This window comes from Paralichthys olivaceus, chromosome 4 (assembly GCF_024713975.1).
Source record: "Paralichthys olivaceus isolate ysfri-2021 chromosome 4, ASM2471397v2, whole genome shotgun sequence".
Classification (NCBI taxonomy): Eukaryota; Metazoa; Chordata; class Actinopteri; order Pleuronectiformes; family Paralichthyidae; genus Paralichthys; species Paralichthys olivaceus.
Genome location: NC_091096.1, coordinates 6,875,101 through 6,888,802, shown reverse-complemented (window position 1 = coordinate 6,888,802; position 13,702 = coordinate 6,875,101). Strand labels below are relative to the sequence as shown.

At 41.7% G+C, this 13,702-nt stretch overlaps 1 protein-coding gene across 6 annotated transcripts; it reads left to right on the top strand.

The window, feature by feature from the left end:
* The first annotated feature begins 1,351 nt into the window (after positions 1-1,351).
* Positions 1,352-13,433, top strand: plat (plasminogen activator, tissue). Of its 6 annotated transcripts, none has more exons than XM_020099028.2 (15): positions 1,352-1,664; positions 6,921-7,008; positions 7,447-7,489; positions 7,791-7,925; positions 8,697-8,807; positions 9,706-9,880; positions 10,146-10,237; positions 10,341-10,515; positions 10,603-10,688; positions 10,801-10,863; positions 10,953-11,157; positions 11,240-11,376; positions 11,627-11,767; positions 11,944-12,092; positions 12,184-13,433. In XM_020099028.2, exons 2-15 carry the CDS (start codon positions 6,946-6,948, stop codon positions 12,349-12,351), a joined length of 1,743 nt encoding a protein of 580 aa, XP_019954587.1. In that variant the 5' UTR covers positions 1,352-1,664; positions 6,921-6,945; the 3' UTR covers positions 12,352-13,433. The 6 variants fall into 6 exon arrangements, with proteins under 6 accessions (XP_019954587.1, XP_019954585.1, XP_019954588.1 ...); XM_020099026.2 differs by having other exon boundaries at positions 1,465-1,664; positions 7,447-7,567; XM_069523025.1 differs by lacking the exon at positions 1,352-1,664 and adding an exon at positions 5,120-5,377.
* Positions 13,434-13,702: the final 269 nt, after the last annotated feature.

Genomic DNA, 13,702 nt, shown 5'->3' with positions numbered 1-13,702 from the left:
TGAGAGTTGTTGATACTGATGTTTATTGATACGGAGCATCTGATTGCAAGGAACTACGGAAGCATTCATTTAGACTTTAAGACAGTAAACAATAAGAGTTTAGATTCCATAATTCTCCCACATAGTTTTCAAATGACTGTCATTCCTAATGTAAAAACAGGTAAAAGGAGGATAAGGGAAATACTTTTTGCATCTTTCAAAACCAAAACAAGGGAGGAGCTGTGCACTAAATGTTCAGTTGTGTTTAATGAAGTTGTCTGTAAGTGAAAATAAAGAATAACTCAAGAGACTTTGTTGGAGGAGTTTTGTGTGTGTGTGTGTTTGTTTGTGCTCACTCTAATCTAAGACAAATGGAAACAAAGAGGACAGACGCCAAGTTAACCAACCCCTGACTATTACATACTAAAGTGTTGTGTTCTCTGCTGTTTAATGTGGATTTAACAGTAAAAACAATGAACATTAATTATCAAGCGTGAAAAAAGTCACTTATGCTCTAACAAAAGTTGGAATGATTCTTGAGGTTCATTAAATGAATTTTCTGAGGAAGGGATGGGTTTAATAAAGAGGATAGTGGTCATGACAAATTATTCCTGGTGCCAAACGATTAACCACTCAGATACTAAGACTGTCAAAAGGCACAGACAGTGCAAAACCCACAGTTAGTTGGTGTTAATGTCAAATAACACAAATTAGAGTCACTTTAAAAGCACAAGTAACTCCACTAGAAGTATATCACATGCAAATGACTGAAATTAAAGCCCAGAAACACCCTTTGCAGAGGCATTTACTGAACTGCTTTAGTCTTCATGTAGTGCATTATACCATTATGAGGTTACTTCTCTTATCTGCCATATATATTTGAGTAAATATTACGTAGTGTCGTCTAATAAAATGTCTAAACTGTCAAAAAACCCAAATGCTGACGTTTATTAAGGTGGAAGCCGAACGGAGTATAGGAAACAGTATTTAATGTGATGGGGTGATTGTTACTTCATAACAAGACTTAAATAATTAGTCAAATATTAAACAAATTGTTAATTAGTTTTCTGTCAACCACTGTTTCAGTTAATCAAGTAATCATTTCAGCTTTACTACTGGTTGGTTTCTGTGTGAAATAATAAAACTGCAAGCCTAATGTATGGTGGGAGTCAATGAGGGCTAAACAGCATGTTGCCCTGGGGCCCTGTAAGAGGTTAGTCCGGCCCTGGAGACAGCGATAGTTCACTTGAATTGAGTATAGAATAACCAAGAATTTGACCTTTGCAACATGATAATTTTTAGATTTCTTCACAGGAGCTGACACAAATCTATCTTCAAGTGACGGTTGAGTCTTACATTTATTACAAGTTTTGAAATCGTTACTGGAAATATTTATTTCCAGTTTCTAGGTAAAAACGTGATTCGCTCTACCAGCCCCCAGGGATGTGTTGGGGCGCCCTGGTGCCGTATCGGCCCCACCCAGCAGGCTGCATCATCATCCGGCCAGCCAGCAACGCTTCCCCCCGCTGAGGTCACAGCTACAGCCCTCCCCCCCTGGAGCCCTGCGATAAAAGCTGGGAGCAGAGAGAGACACCCGGCACAATCTGAGAGACTCATCCCAGCGAACCGGAGCCTTCTCCCACTGACACACTGAGAAATAACCGCTCCAGAAGACTTCACACTTGGTAAGAGCATTTTCCCTTTTTGTTAAAATCGCATGTAGACAGAACAACATACGGTTTTCTCGCAAAATGTCAACTTGAAAAGTGTCACCATAGCATCATTATTACCTGAGGCTGTAGAGTTTAGAGTTACCACACTTAAACATTTTGCAAAGTTGTAATTTGGTGCGTAAAGGAATCATATATATACAGTTATATTGAAATAGAAACAGTATGGATTGCAATCCCCAGTAGTAATAAACCTAATAATAATAAAGTTATAGTGGTAATAGTTACAGTTCTCTTGTTTTATAGAATGATCAAAAGCAAAATCTAAAAGTAAAAAGAAGATAAAGTTTTTGTGAATGTGAAATTAGGTAAGCAATACACCATAATGAGTAATCTGCATATGTGATATTACATTTTAGCAGACATGGGCTTGGGAATAGTGGTGTGTAGGATTATAGTATTAATTTCCCCTCATTGCACAGCGATGCGGTTTTCACACAACACAGCTGATGCATTGCTAAATTACCTTCTGCTTTGTAATTTGCTTATTTGGCATCTCAACATTTACTCACTGTGACTTCAGCAGCTCTTTATTTACCTCCCTCCCTCCACACTTTTAACCTACAGTGAGAATACACTTTACACAGGAAATTAGTTATTTGTTGTTATCAAAGTTATTTACAACACGGGATCATACAGTGCTCTGTGGCTGCTTCTTTGAGAGTCCTGAGAAAGAACATGGTGATATTGTGCTCTGCTGCTGGAACGTCCCTATAAGATACAATGATTCTCAGCATGTGTATGTGTGGTTCCAGCTATTACTCATGTTTTAGGACCTAAATCTGTTTACACATTCAATTTCTATAGTGAAGACATGTTTTAAGGTGAAGGTTAGGTTAAGTTTATATTAAGTTTAGGTTAGATTCATGTAAAGGTCAGGGTTAGGGTTAGGTAGTAATCATTACGGTGATGGTTAAAGTACAGTTGCAGTCAATGTGCTATTCTCTGAGGTCAGAAAGACAAGGCTTTGTCTACGTGAGTGCGTGTATGTGTGTGTACTTTCACAACTCAGGCCAAACTCTGCAGGATCACTGGCAGGCTTTTATCAACTTAATGAGTTGGATTTGCGCAGGAGCTTGCATTTCAGGAATTCTCCTCCCCAGCATCAGTCAGCGCAGACATTCTCCTTTACATCTGAAACTCTGCGTTGCATGTTGACAGATTGTGGAGTCTGTATCCTGCAGTGTGGTCAGCTGTGTTTGGTGCCTCACATTGTCTGTGACTCACAGGATCAGTGGTTTGGGTCCTAAAGCTGTAAGTGAAGAGTCGGTCAGACAGGATAGAGCTGGATTAGACTGTGGGACAATGGAAGGAGACTGAATCCTTATTGAATGTGGAGGTTGTGTTCTCAATTCTTGTTATAAATCACATCCATGCCTCCATCTGTGCTTCTTTATCCATCTGAGTCTGTGCAGTCCTGGAAGCTTGGATGACTCAGGACGACTCACCCTCTTTCTGCTGAACTCCGGGATTTGATTTCATTTTCCCTCCTCTCCCTCTTTTCATCCTTCTCTCCTTTCTTTCTCTCTCTCTCTCCATCTTTTCATCTCCTCACAGTTGTCTCAGCTCCATAGTTTACACCCATTTCTAATGTCAGCACCTGCCTCTTTTGGTTTTATGGGGGTTTTCCTGATAAGAACAAGGCCTCATATTGTGCACAGTATGATGCTGGAAGGCAACAATGCTGTTCTTTGTTCTTTGGGACTTTACAGAGCCAGATCACAGCTGGTTCACTGCAGGACTGAAAACCCCAGAGTTAAGAGTGTATGAAGTCCATTAAGTAGCTTACTTATCAACACGACATCACATGCCAGCAAACATGATGCACACATAAAGGAACAACACCTAAACTGGAGAGAGAAAGAAAGAAATACAGGTTTATGGATCCCAGCAAAAACCAGTTTAAATATGATGTTTAAACTCCCAGTTTCCTGGGAAATGACTCTGCTAGAATGATGTGGCACGAGAAGGGAAACGCTGTATCCCACAATTGTTGAGTTCTCTAAAAAATGTTGTTAAGAAACTGACCAGTGCCACAGGTGTTTTCAGTTACTCACCTGGCAAACAGTGTTAGCACATTTGCATATGAAACAGGAGGTGTAATCCCAGCTTAGCCTTCAAGTGCAAACAGTGAACCAGAATTTGAACTTCACAGTCAGATGAAACTATGCTCACTGCTTTAGACTTTGAGATTTTGCCGTGGCGGTTGGAGGACGAGAATGTCTCACCTCAAACCTTTACCACCCTGGTTTACCATCATCATTACACATCCTCACTAATGGTCCCCTGAACTTGCAGCCAAGAAGTCTAAGATTGTGTTCAGCACTTTAACCAGCTCTTAGTTTACACTGACATCGCACACTAATGGGAAGTAAACGACCTTTTCAGAAAGCCGTTTACTTTTAGGTCTGGACATGTTTTTTTGTCTTTGTGTGCATGTGTCTGCCTTTTTACCTTGGCAGGATCTAAACTGGATTCACTAAATTGGAGCATCTTAAAACCAGCGGCTGACTCATAGTCTGGCTGCTGCCACTCTGCTGATATTTTCCTTTCTTCCATTCATATTTGACCTACTAACTAAGGGAACCACACTCTCCTCAGGCTGGGTACTTGGTTACACAAGTTTCAACCAATCACAGATTGGGTGTAAGTGATAAATGCTTTAACCCCGTCAGTGCCAGTGGGACGTCGTTGCCCCTTTTAATGCATCTTACTGTCAGTCATCATATCAATAGCTTCTTGGTTGTGACTCCCTCATGCACATCAAGGTTTGGTTGTATCTCAATTTCCTTGGTTGGGTTGAGAAGAGTTCACTGATTAGTAATATAGTAATGTGTAGTATATCTTTTATTGGTTATGATGCCGTTTTTTGAAGTATAACCGAAAGGTTTTGACCATTGGCCAGAAAGGTTAGGAAGACTTGAGAAAACCTGAATTAAAAATACTTTTGCTGTTGTACCAGACCCAGTTTTCCTGTAACCCTGTAGCTTTTTCCAGTTTCTTCAAAAGTCTCACAGATATTAGTTGAATTTCAGTATTGTGACTGGCTGTAATCACGTTTGACAACTTCATAATCCCAATTTAATGCTTTTTACCAGAAAGTCTCCACAACATCTATAGTCAAAGCCAATTGTGATTAAAAAAACCTCTATTGTAATTGTCGGAAAAAAGCTATATTTGGTCAGATAATCTGAGTTGATTACATCTAGGAAGTTGTTCCCTCTGTATATACAATTAAAAGAGTTTTACATAACTTAAACAGACCCATTGCATTGTGGGATTGCTAAAGAAGCAGTGATCATGGCACCCCAACAGGGCCTCTGCATGTCAGATACCAAAGACTGTAAAAGGGTTGGGGTACACATATGTTTGAGTTTGATGTGTGCATGTTGGTTTCTGTGCGTGAGTGTGTTGATATTTGCCACATTTCCGCAATGCAGTGCGCGGGCCACGCAATGGTAGTGTTTTAGCAGGAAACACATGTTTTTAGCTGACAGGGCCACAGAGAGGGGCGAGTGGACAGCTGCACAAAGGAAACAAAAAGAAAACTGCTTGCTCTGTTGTCACCCTGCCAGTGGGGCTCTGTTAGGGGGTGATAGCACAGCAGACAACAGGGTTCCTATTTGTCTGAGGGAAGGATCGCTTTCAAGGGAGCTGCCCTCTTAATGGTGAGCGTGTGAATGCATGTGTGTGTCTGTGTTTTAAAGGTGAAGCCCTGAGAGTGAATCTTTGTTCCAACGAACAATGAGCAGAATGGACAGTACAGCTTTTTACAGGGCTGTTAATTAGCTCCATGTTCCTGAGCATTTTGTGTGGGTGGTCACCAGCCTTGCCAGCTTACGTTGCTGATATATCAAAACCTACTTCTGTTTTCTATCAGCTCAGTCAAGCACAGAAGGTGAGTCAGGGGAGAACCAGCCGGCGGAGAGGAGCGTTTTAAAACGTCCCAGAGAATAGAAGTGTCCGCGCAGGCATGTAGGCAGATGGCTGTATGTCATGTTATTTGCATGCATGTGTCTGTAGAAGTTTTATTTTTTAAAGCTGCTAGGAAGTTCTTTATACTGAGGTCATTTTTACATTTCTTTTCCAATCTTCTTTTTTAATGATCCTCTCTGTACTCCTCCTTTTCTCCCCTTGCTTCTTTTGTGACTCATGTTTCCTCACACTTGACTGAAGAGCAACAATCACCCTCATCCACACCTCCTCCTCTCATAACCTGACTCCCATAAAACAGAGAAAAGGAACAAGTCTGATAGCCACAGCTTTTTCTAGATGTACATAAGTGAAATGTAATAACTTTTTCTGTAGCTCAAGGCTTTTCCCTCTGTTTCCTCCTCTTTCCTTCATAAGTCCTGAGTCACTTTATCCTCCTCCAGCTGCTGCTTTGCTCTGTTGGGGCTGAAGCTTTCTGCTGTGTGTTGCTGCCTTTCATGGCTGCAGGGTTTGTCTAGATTGTGTTGTTTGATGGTGATGGTCAGTGTCTCCTTTTTTTGGCATGAAGATAATTTGTTTCCTGTTTAGACGTGGTGGGGAATAGATGGATGGATTTGTGTAACACAACACAAACATAAGTAAGGAGTGGGCTTGTACGAGGAATGGGACAAGAAGGGAAATCAGGGAAATAATATGTATACAGCATAAACTGGAACTCACCCACCAGACTGTCCTGCACATTGTTGTATAAACAACTTCAAGAAACTAGAAATGAACATTTCCCACAAGCCCCTCGCTGTGTCCACCCTTTCCTCCCCAACGGGCGCCCTCACTCCAAAGGGACCTTTTCAGAGGCAGACATAGGGATGAGGAAGGAAGCTGAGCGCAGAGACAGAAGTCGATCACTTTCCTGCAATTGTTGGCTCAGTATTGATGACAAATTCATGACAATGTTTGTTGCACGGATTGTCACTCAACATTTAAATTGTTTGCAATTTAAGTTGCCAATGTTGTCAATGTGTTTGTGTGTGTATGTTGTGTCAGTGTAGTGATAGTTTATGTCATTACAATGCAAAACCGCTTTTCAAGAGATTCCTGGAAATAATCATTAATAACTTTTATATTATATTATATATATTGAACAATGCATTGCTAGAATCTGTTTTTGTTTAAAACACTGTTGAGGACACATTATAAGGATTAAGGGAAGAATATTTATTTATTGTGTAAGTCTAGAGACATTTTCATATATATTATGTTTTTATATTCTACTCCCAGTAAAGTAAAGACCACTTGAGGAGGCATGGCCCGATCCCTTGGACTACTCGTTCTCCTATCTGCTCTCTGCTGCAGCCTAGCGGACAATGTAAGTATAGCATACTCCTCCTGAGGTTTTCCGCCCATCAACCACAGTTAGTCAGTTGTTTTTGCAGTAGTGCTTTGTTGCAATGCAGTTTTGAGCAATGACTTGTTGGTGGTGGCTTTACCAAAATTTCTACATACAAGACTGAACAGCAATATTTTAAATTCAAATTCATTTTAAATTCATAATTATTTCAAATTCAAATTTTTGAAATGTTTAATTGCTTGATTATTGGTGAGACGCTCATCACTGTCCTGCAGCCGACTCTCAAATCTCACATGCATGCACCAACATGTGATTACCCACTCTATGTGCAGAAAGTTTCCTCTGTTTATTTTCTCAGTATCCTGAAGAGAAAATCACTGGCTGCCTCGGATGGAAACCAACACCATGCAACCATCCTCGGCTGCTCTGTGTTTAACTGTATCTCCTGTGTTACAGGTGGAGCTGCTCCGCTCTAAGAGAGGGACTCGTTTTTACAGAGGTGAGCCTGACAGGCAGTCGGCCAGACGGACGCTTTTGATTATTCATGTCCAGAAGTCACCTTCCTTTGACACCTCCTGTGAGCCCCAATCACACGCTCTTTCTTTTCTAATCACACAATCACCAGCCTCACCATCTGCATGTTTTCCTTTTAATCCTTTGTTGCCATTCACGTGTTTGTGTTCTTCTCCGTTGTTGTATCTTCATGTTTATAACTTCTATATATGACAATGATTCAGTTTTCTCTCTGTTTGATTGGCTGTGTACTCACTGTTTGTGTTTGTGTGTGTGTGTGTTCTCAGTGCATTGTGTGGATAGTGAGACATCAGCAGTGCGTAATTATGGCGACGCTTGGCTGCGATGGAGGGGACGGCGTGTGGAGTATTGCCGTTGTGCAGTGAGAGGACAAGAGCGTTGTCATATTGTGCCCGTCATCAGTGAGTGTGAAATGAACGCACAGACACACAAACACGCATGGACTGACTGACTCCCTCGTCTCACCTGTCTTGTTATGATCCTCTGTTTGTCGATTTGTCAGTCGGTCTGCTGGCCTGCCCTCGCTGGCCTCTGTCTTCTAACTTCCTGTGAAAACCTCATGATTATTTTTTTGTTGGCTTTCCTCGCTCATGTGTCCAAATCACTGTTATTTCAGTGCATCCGAATGAAGAAACGCCGGGTTTCTGAGTGGGTGTAGTTTAGTCTCAAATATTCCTGCCAGACCAGCCCTCATACGCACTTTCACCCTCATTGACGAACTCTATGAAGCACAGTTGCCCCTCCCTCAGACAAATTGCAACCACATTTTCAGTCTGCAGCGTCCATGAGCTCATACGATGGAGGGGGTGAGTGGGGTGCTGTTATTCTGAACGCTAGCCTTTAGGAAATGTTGAAATATTGAATGACAAACCGTACTGATGATGCCATAAAACCAGTTCTGCTCCAGAAAGAAACCATCCACTGGATGTCATGGTTTTACTTTGATGCTCCGGAGATGTTTGCCGGTAGGAAGAGAGTCAGGATGAGCAAAGATTTACATAGACCTCAAAGGTTCAACATCACATGTGACTCACAAATCCCACAAATCAAATTCTCTATATACGCAAGTGGTCGGGGCCAATCAATCCTATTTTAATTTTTCAAATTGTTCATGGACCAAAGAGGTGTGTGACGTAAGACTGACTAACAGGATTCCTGTCTGCTCTTTTCAGATTGCTACGTGTCTCAGTGTTATAATGGAGGGATGTGTAAGGAGGCTGTGTACACGTCAGATTACATTTGCCAGTGTCCCGCAGGCTTCAGTGGGGCTCAGTGTGAGATCAGTAAGTACACAACACACTCTTTGATGCAGGCCACAAATATTTTCATCACTGTTTTTCTTAACTGATTAAAAATAATTGCAAAATTATCAAATATGAACATGAGAGTTTTTGTTTGACGAAATCTAAAACCCTAAAATTGACTTTTATAGTTAGCGTGGAAAATCCAAACAATACTGAAGCTAGAATCAGAGAAAATGTTTCATATTTTTTTAGTAAATTGACTACAGATTCTTTTTTTTGTCTTCATGTCATTCAACATGGAAACATATTTGAATATGTGTAATTTCACTTATTCTTTATTTAAAGCAACTCATGCATGTCTGACACTGATTCAATTATTCTACGAACTTGTCAGTGACTCTTGATCTGGTCACAGTTTGACTGCTTGGCTCATACTGAAGGGTCATTGGCCTGCGGTTTGGAGAGAAGTGGAAAAGATTATAAACAATGGAAATACATTCTGGAATATGAATGTTTGTGTTTCTGCGGCCGACTTTTGGAGGCTTTTAGGGACACCCCACCCTCCCAGTGGGATAATTATGTGAACCCCAGTGGTCACAGCCAAGTGATTCCAGCGAAAGAGTAATGAGTTGGGATGGTCTGGCTCACTAAATATGACGACATTTACAATCATCATAGTTTATGTTTGGTCAGTCACTTCAACCACTAATTGGAAAACTCCAATATAAAGACCCAAGTTGTGAGTTTAATTTTATTTAAGAAATAACAGTGTTTTTCATTATTTGTCCAAATATTTTTGAACAACCTGTTCTAGATCTAATAAATGTACTTTATTGTGTTAGAGTAAAATAACTGCATCTGTTACTAGAATGACATCAGTCTCACATATAAATAAGTGACACTATATTCAGTTTAACTTTGTCTCTCCCTCCTACAGACAACAATGAGAAGTGTGTGATGGGACAGGGCCAAGGGTATCGTGGGACATGGAGTATCAGCCACTCAGGAGCAGAGTGCATCAACTGGAACGCCACGTCTCTGAGAGGAAAGAGGTTCACGGCGAAAAAAGTCGATGCTGGCAGTCTTGGACTGGGCAACCACAACTTCTGCAGGTATGGGCCCGGAGGAATCTGTTAGGAATAAACTGCAAGTTTCCATTGAGTCCATGCAATTAAATAAAGGAGGATAAACTGTAAAGAAGCAGAAAATCTCAAATCTGGCAGAGTAGAAACGAATGATGTGACATCTGTTTTTGCAAAACCTTGTTTGGCTAATGCATTTTTAAAACCGTAAGGATGTGTTTTTTTCATCATTTATGAGGTGAGCCATGAATGTCCAGTATTTCCTCATAGTCCTTTTCTTTTTTTTTCCACTCAGGAACCCAGACAAGGACAGCACTCCTTGGTGTTATGTCTACAAAGGCACTCAGATCGTCTGGGAGTTCTGTTCTATGCCCAAATGTCCAGAAGGTGCAGCTTCACCAGAAGAATATAGTAACAACTAAAAACTTAAGTTGTTGTGTTCCAGCTCGGTTAAACGCTTGTTTTCTGTGTGTGTGTGTTTTCGGAGCAGATAAGTACCAGGAATGTGCTTTTGATTCCGGTCAGTCCTACAGAGGCACAGCATCTGTCACCAAGAGCGGCTCTCCCTGTCTCCCATGGGACTCTCCTGCTGTCAAGCGCAAGTTCAACAACGCCTGGCGGTCGGATGCGCTGCAGCTTGGCCTCGGCAGCCACAACTTCTGCAGGTAGAGATCCAAGCATGCAAAACATACATGAGAGGTTCCCCCTGCACACAGGACTGGGTTTCATTTTGCTCTTCCTTTATCCAACAGGAATCCAGACCGTGATGATGGTCCATGGTGTCACACCTATAAGGACATGAAGCTGACCTGGGAGCTGTGTGATATTCCTAAATGCCGTGAGTTTGCATATTTTCATTGTTTCAATTTTGAAGGAAAGTTGAAGTAGGTGGTGTGGGAACTTGTGTCAATGTGCTAAGTGTCTGCCCTTTCTTGTCGCCTCTATTTTAGCAAAACGTCCCTCTATCATCACAACTCTCGGTCCACGTGCCCCGACCAGGAATAACAACAGAGGTAAAAATAACCTCACATCCAGTGAACGTCCATTTCTTCTGACGTGGTTTCCAGTTTGTTATTTAACCATCATCCTGTCCTCCCTGCAGCAACATGTGGTCAGCGTATAGATAACTCCCTGAACCGCCCGGCGTTCCGCATATTCGGGGGCAGAGGGTCAGACATCACGGAGCAGCCGTGGCAGGCTGCCATCAACATCTATAAACCCCGTAGCAGACAGCACCTTCACAGATGTGGAGGGGTCCTCATTGACTCGTGTTGGATTCTGTCTGCTGCGCACTGCTTCGAGGAAACGTAAGACGGACTCACATCCTTCTTTTTTTAAATTTAAAATGTGTGCCGTTCAACACACAAACACATTCCCTGTCTTTTTCAGTGATAAAGCAGAAAAACTGCAAGTGGTTTTGGGAAGAACGTTTCGGAAACAGAATTCAAGTGGTGAGCAGATTTTCAAGGTGGAGAAGTACTGGAGCCATGAGAAATTTGACAACGAAACTTTTGACAATGACATCGGTGAGTGAAAATTTAAGGAGACAAAGTCATACAATCTTTCTTTATTTCATTTCTTTCTCTACTTTTGTTTTTGCATTTTTGAGTTTTGGCGTGCATGATGAAAATTCCATGTTTCCCCCCAGTGTTGATGAAATGGAAATTTAAGTGGGCAGCAAATGCTTGTAAAAACCTAAAACAGTCCCTCAGTCATCATCCCACAGTTTCCCCCGTGCATTAGCCTGACTTTCCTGTGGTCACTGTCCACTTGCAGCTCTCTTGAAGCTGAAGACAGACATCGGCATCTGTGCTGTGAACTCTCCGGAGGTTTTTCCGGTGTGTCTACCCGAGTCTGGGCTCTCGCTGCCCAACTGGACCGAGTGTGAGATCTCAGGCTATGGAAGAGACCAAGAATGTAAGCAAACACCTTTTATAATTCATGGCTTTCACTAAGTTTGCATGTTTCTCACAAGCAGCTTAGTGAGTTGACTGACCAGCGGAGGGCAGTGTGAGCAAGCTCTTGCACAGAGCTTTGATCGGTTTACGTTTGAATAGCAGCTGCTGAAGTACTAATTCAAACACTCTCCACAGTTGCTGCAGAGTACTCTGAGCGTGTTAAGAGAGGTTACGTTCGGCTGTGGCCCAATGAGCGCTGCGTTCCAGATGTGCTGTCTGGACGCACCGTAACCTCCAACATGTTGTGTGCAGGTGACACCCGAGGCCTCGACGATGCCTGCAAGGTGAGAAGGCTCGATTTTTACCCATAACCTCCTCATTAAATCAGTGCTGATGACATTACTCACTCTCATTTTGATCTCTCTTATCCCACAGGGAGACTCTGGTGGGCCGCTCGTCTGCCGGAACAAGGACAAGATGACTCTGATGGGTGTGATCAGCTGGGGCGACGGGTGTGGGCAGAAGGATAAACCCGGCGTCTACACCCGCGTCACCAATTACATTAGCTGGATCAACGGAATAATTAAGGCAAACCCAGTCTAAAGGAAGAGGGAGTGAAAAGATTATGTTGTTGGATAACTGTACCTATGAGCACAGTGGGTACAGCAGCACATATGTTTATCAGATGGACAGTGAGGTCCACAGGACTCTCAGGACTCTGTTGATCTAATTCCAAACTGATGGAGACTTTGACGCCGCAGGGTCACTACTGCAGAGATGTTCATTGCTGTGATAATATGACAGAATATGTGGACAGAACAAACGTTTCCTCCTTCTGGGCCATCTTGATTTTTTTATAGAAAGTGTTCATGTGTTTTCACAGTTCTGCCTTCACCTCACCTTCACTGGAGGTTTAGGTAGTGAATGTAACGGGAAAAATAGGACATTCCTCTCATCTCTGGCTTGCTCTACGCTGGTTTATACAAAGAAGTCACAGTGACAGACGTCAGATCAGTAGCACTTTTAATCCAGAAGAATTTTCAGTCAACACAGGACATTTACTTTGCCCAGCTCAGTAAGTCCCATGAGGAGTGTTTTGCTTATTTTCTAAAGGTTTTATGCAAAGATTGTGTCACAGACTTGTCTTCTCGATGAGAGGTGACATTAACTTAATTGGGTTTAATGCAAAATCTTCATGCATTTTCTTACTTTGGGGCTTGATGTCTTCCATTTAAACCACACACATATCTGCTGGTTCAGATTCAGCCTGTTTTGTCTCTTAACGCTCCCGACTGTCTCGTTTAGATTTGAACAGGTGGATGCAGTTCAGATTTGTATCAGATTATCAGAAAACTTCTCCACCTGACACGTGGGTTGAGCCCAGTGTAAATACAACATGTATATTGTCTGATTATTGATTTTATATTGAGCACGACTGGGGACTGTTTGTTTTGGTTCCACATTCAACTGCTTATTGACTGCAAAGCCTAACACACTCACTTTGTTCAGTGACAGAATCTCAATGGCTTTAGATGTTTGTGCTAAGTTAATATTTATGTATTTTTTATATTGCTTTGTAGAAAGTGTCATCTGTTTTGTAATGTAGCCTAATAATTTATTGTCAGTTTCATTATAACCACTTTTGTCAACATACTCGTTTTTCAATAAATAACATTTGGAATAAACCTCGCTGTGGCCTTTTATTGTTTCCAGTAAACTGCAGATAAATTAGTTTTCGCCCGACAACTCAAGGATTTCTGAGATAAAGCCAATACTGATTGAGTCACGACTGATGAAACACTGAGCTGGAAATTCTGTCAGCTCGTTGGAATTGAAAAAATCCCAAAGTTTGTTGGTGGATGTTTTTTATCATAACACTTTTGTTTCAACAGCCTCACATATTCCTCTTACAGGAACATGTGATTCTGTATATAACTTCCTTAAACCATGCAGG

Coding starts and splice junctions, on each gene's coding strand:
- plat (XM_020099026.2), top strand. CDS start 6,946: ATGGCCCGATCCCTTGGACTACTCGTTCTCCTATCTGCTCTCTGCTGC. Junction 7,568..7,790: donor ACCTTCCTTTGACACCTCCT/GTGAGCCCCAAT, acceptor GTGTGTTCTCAG/TGCATTGTGTGGATAGTGAG. Junction 11,158..11,239: donor GCGCACTGCTTCGAGGAAAC/GTAAGACGGACT, acceptor TGTCTTTTTCAG/TGATAAAGCAGAAAAACTGC.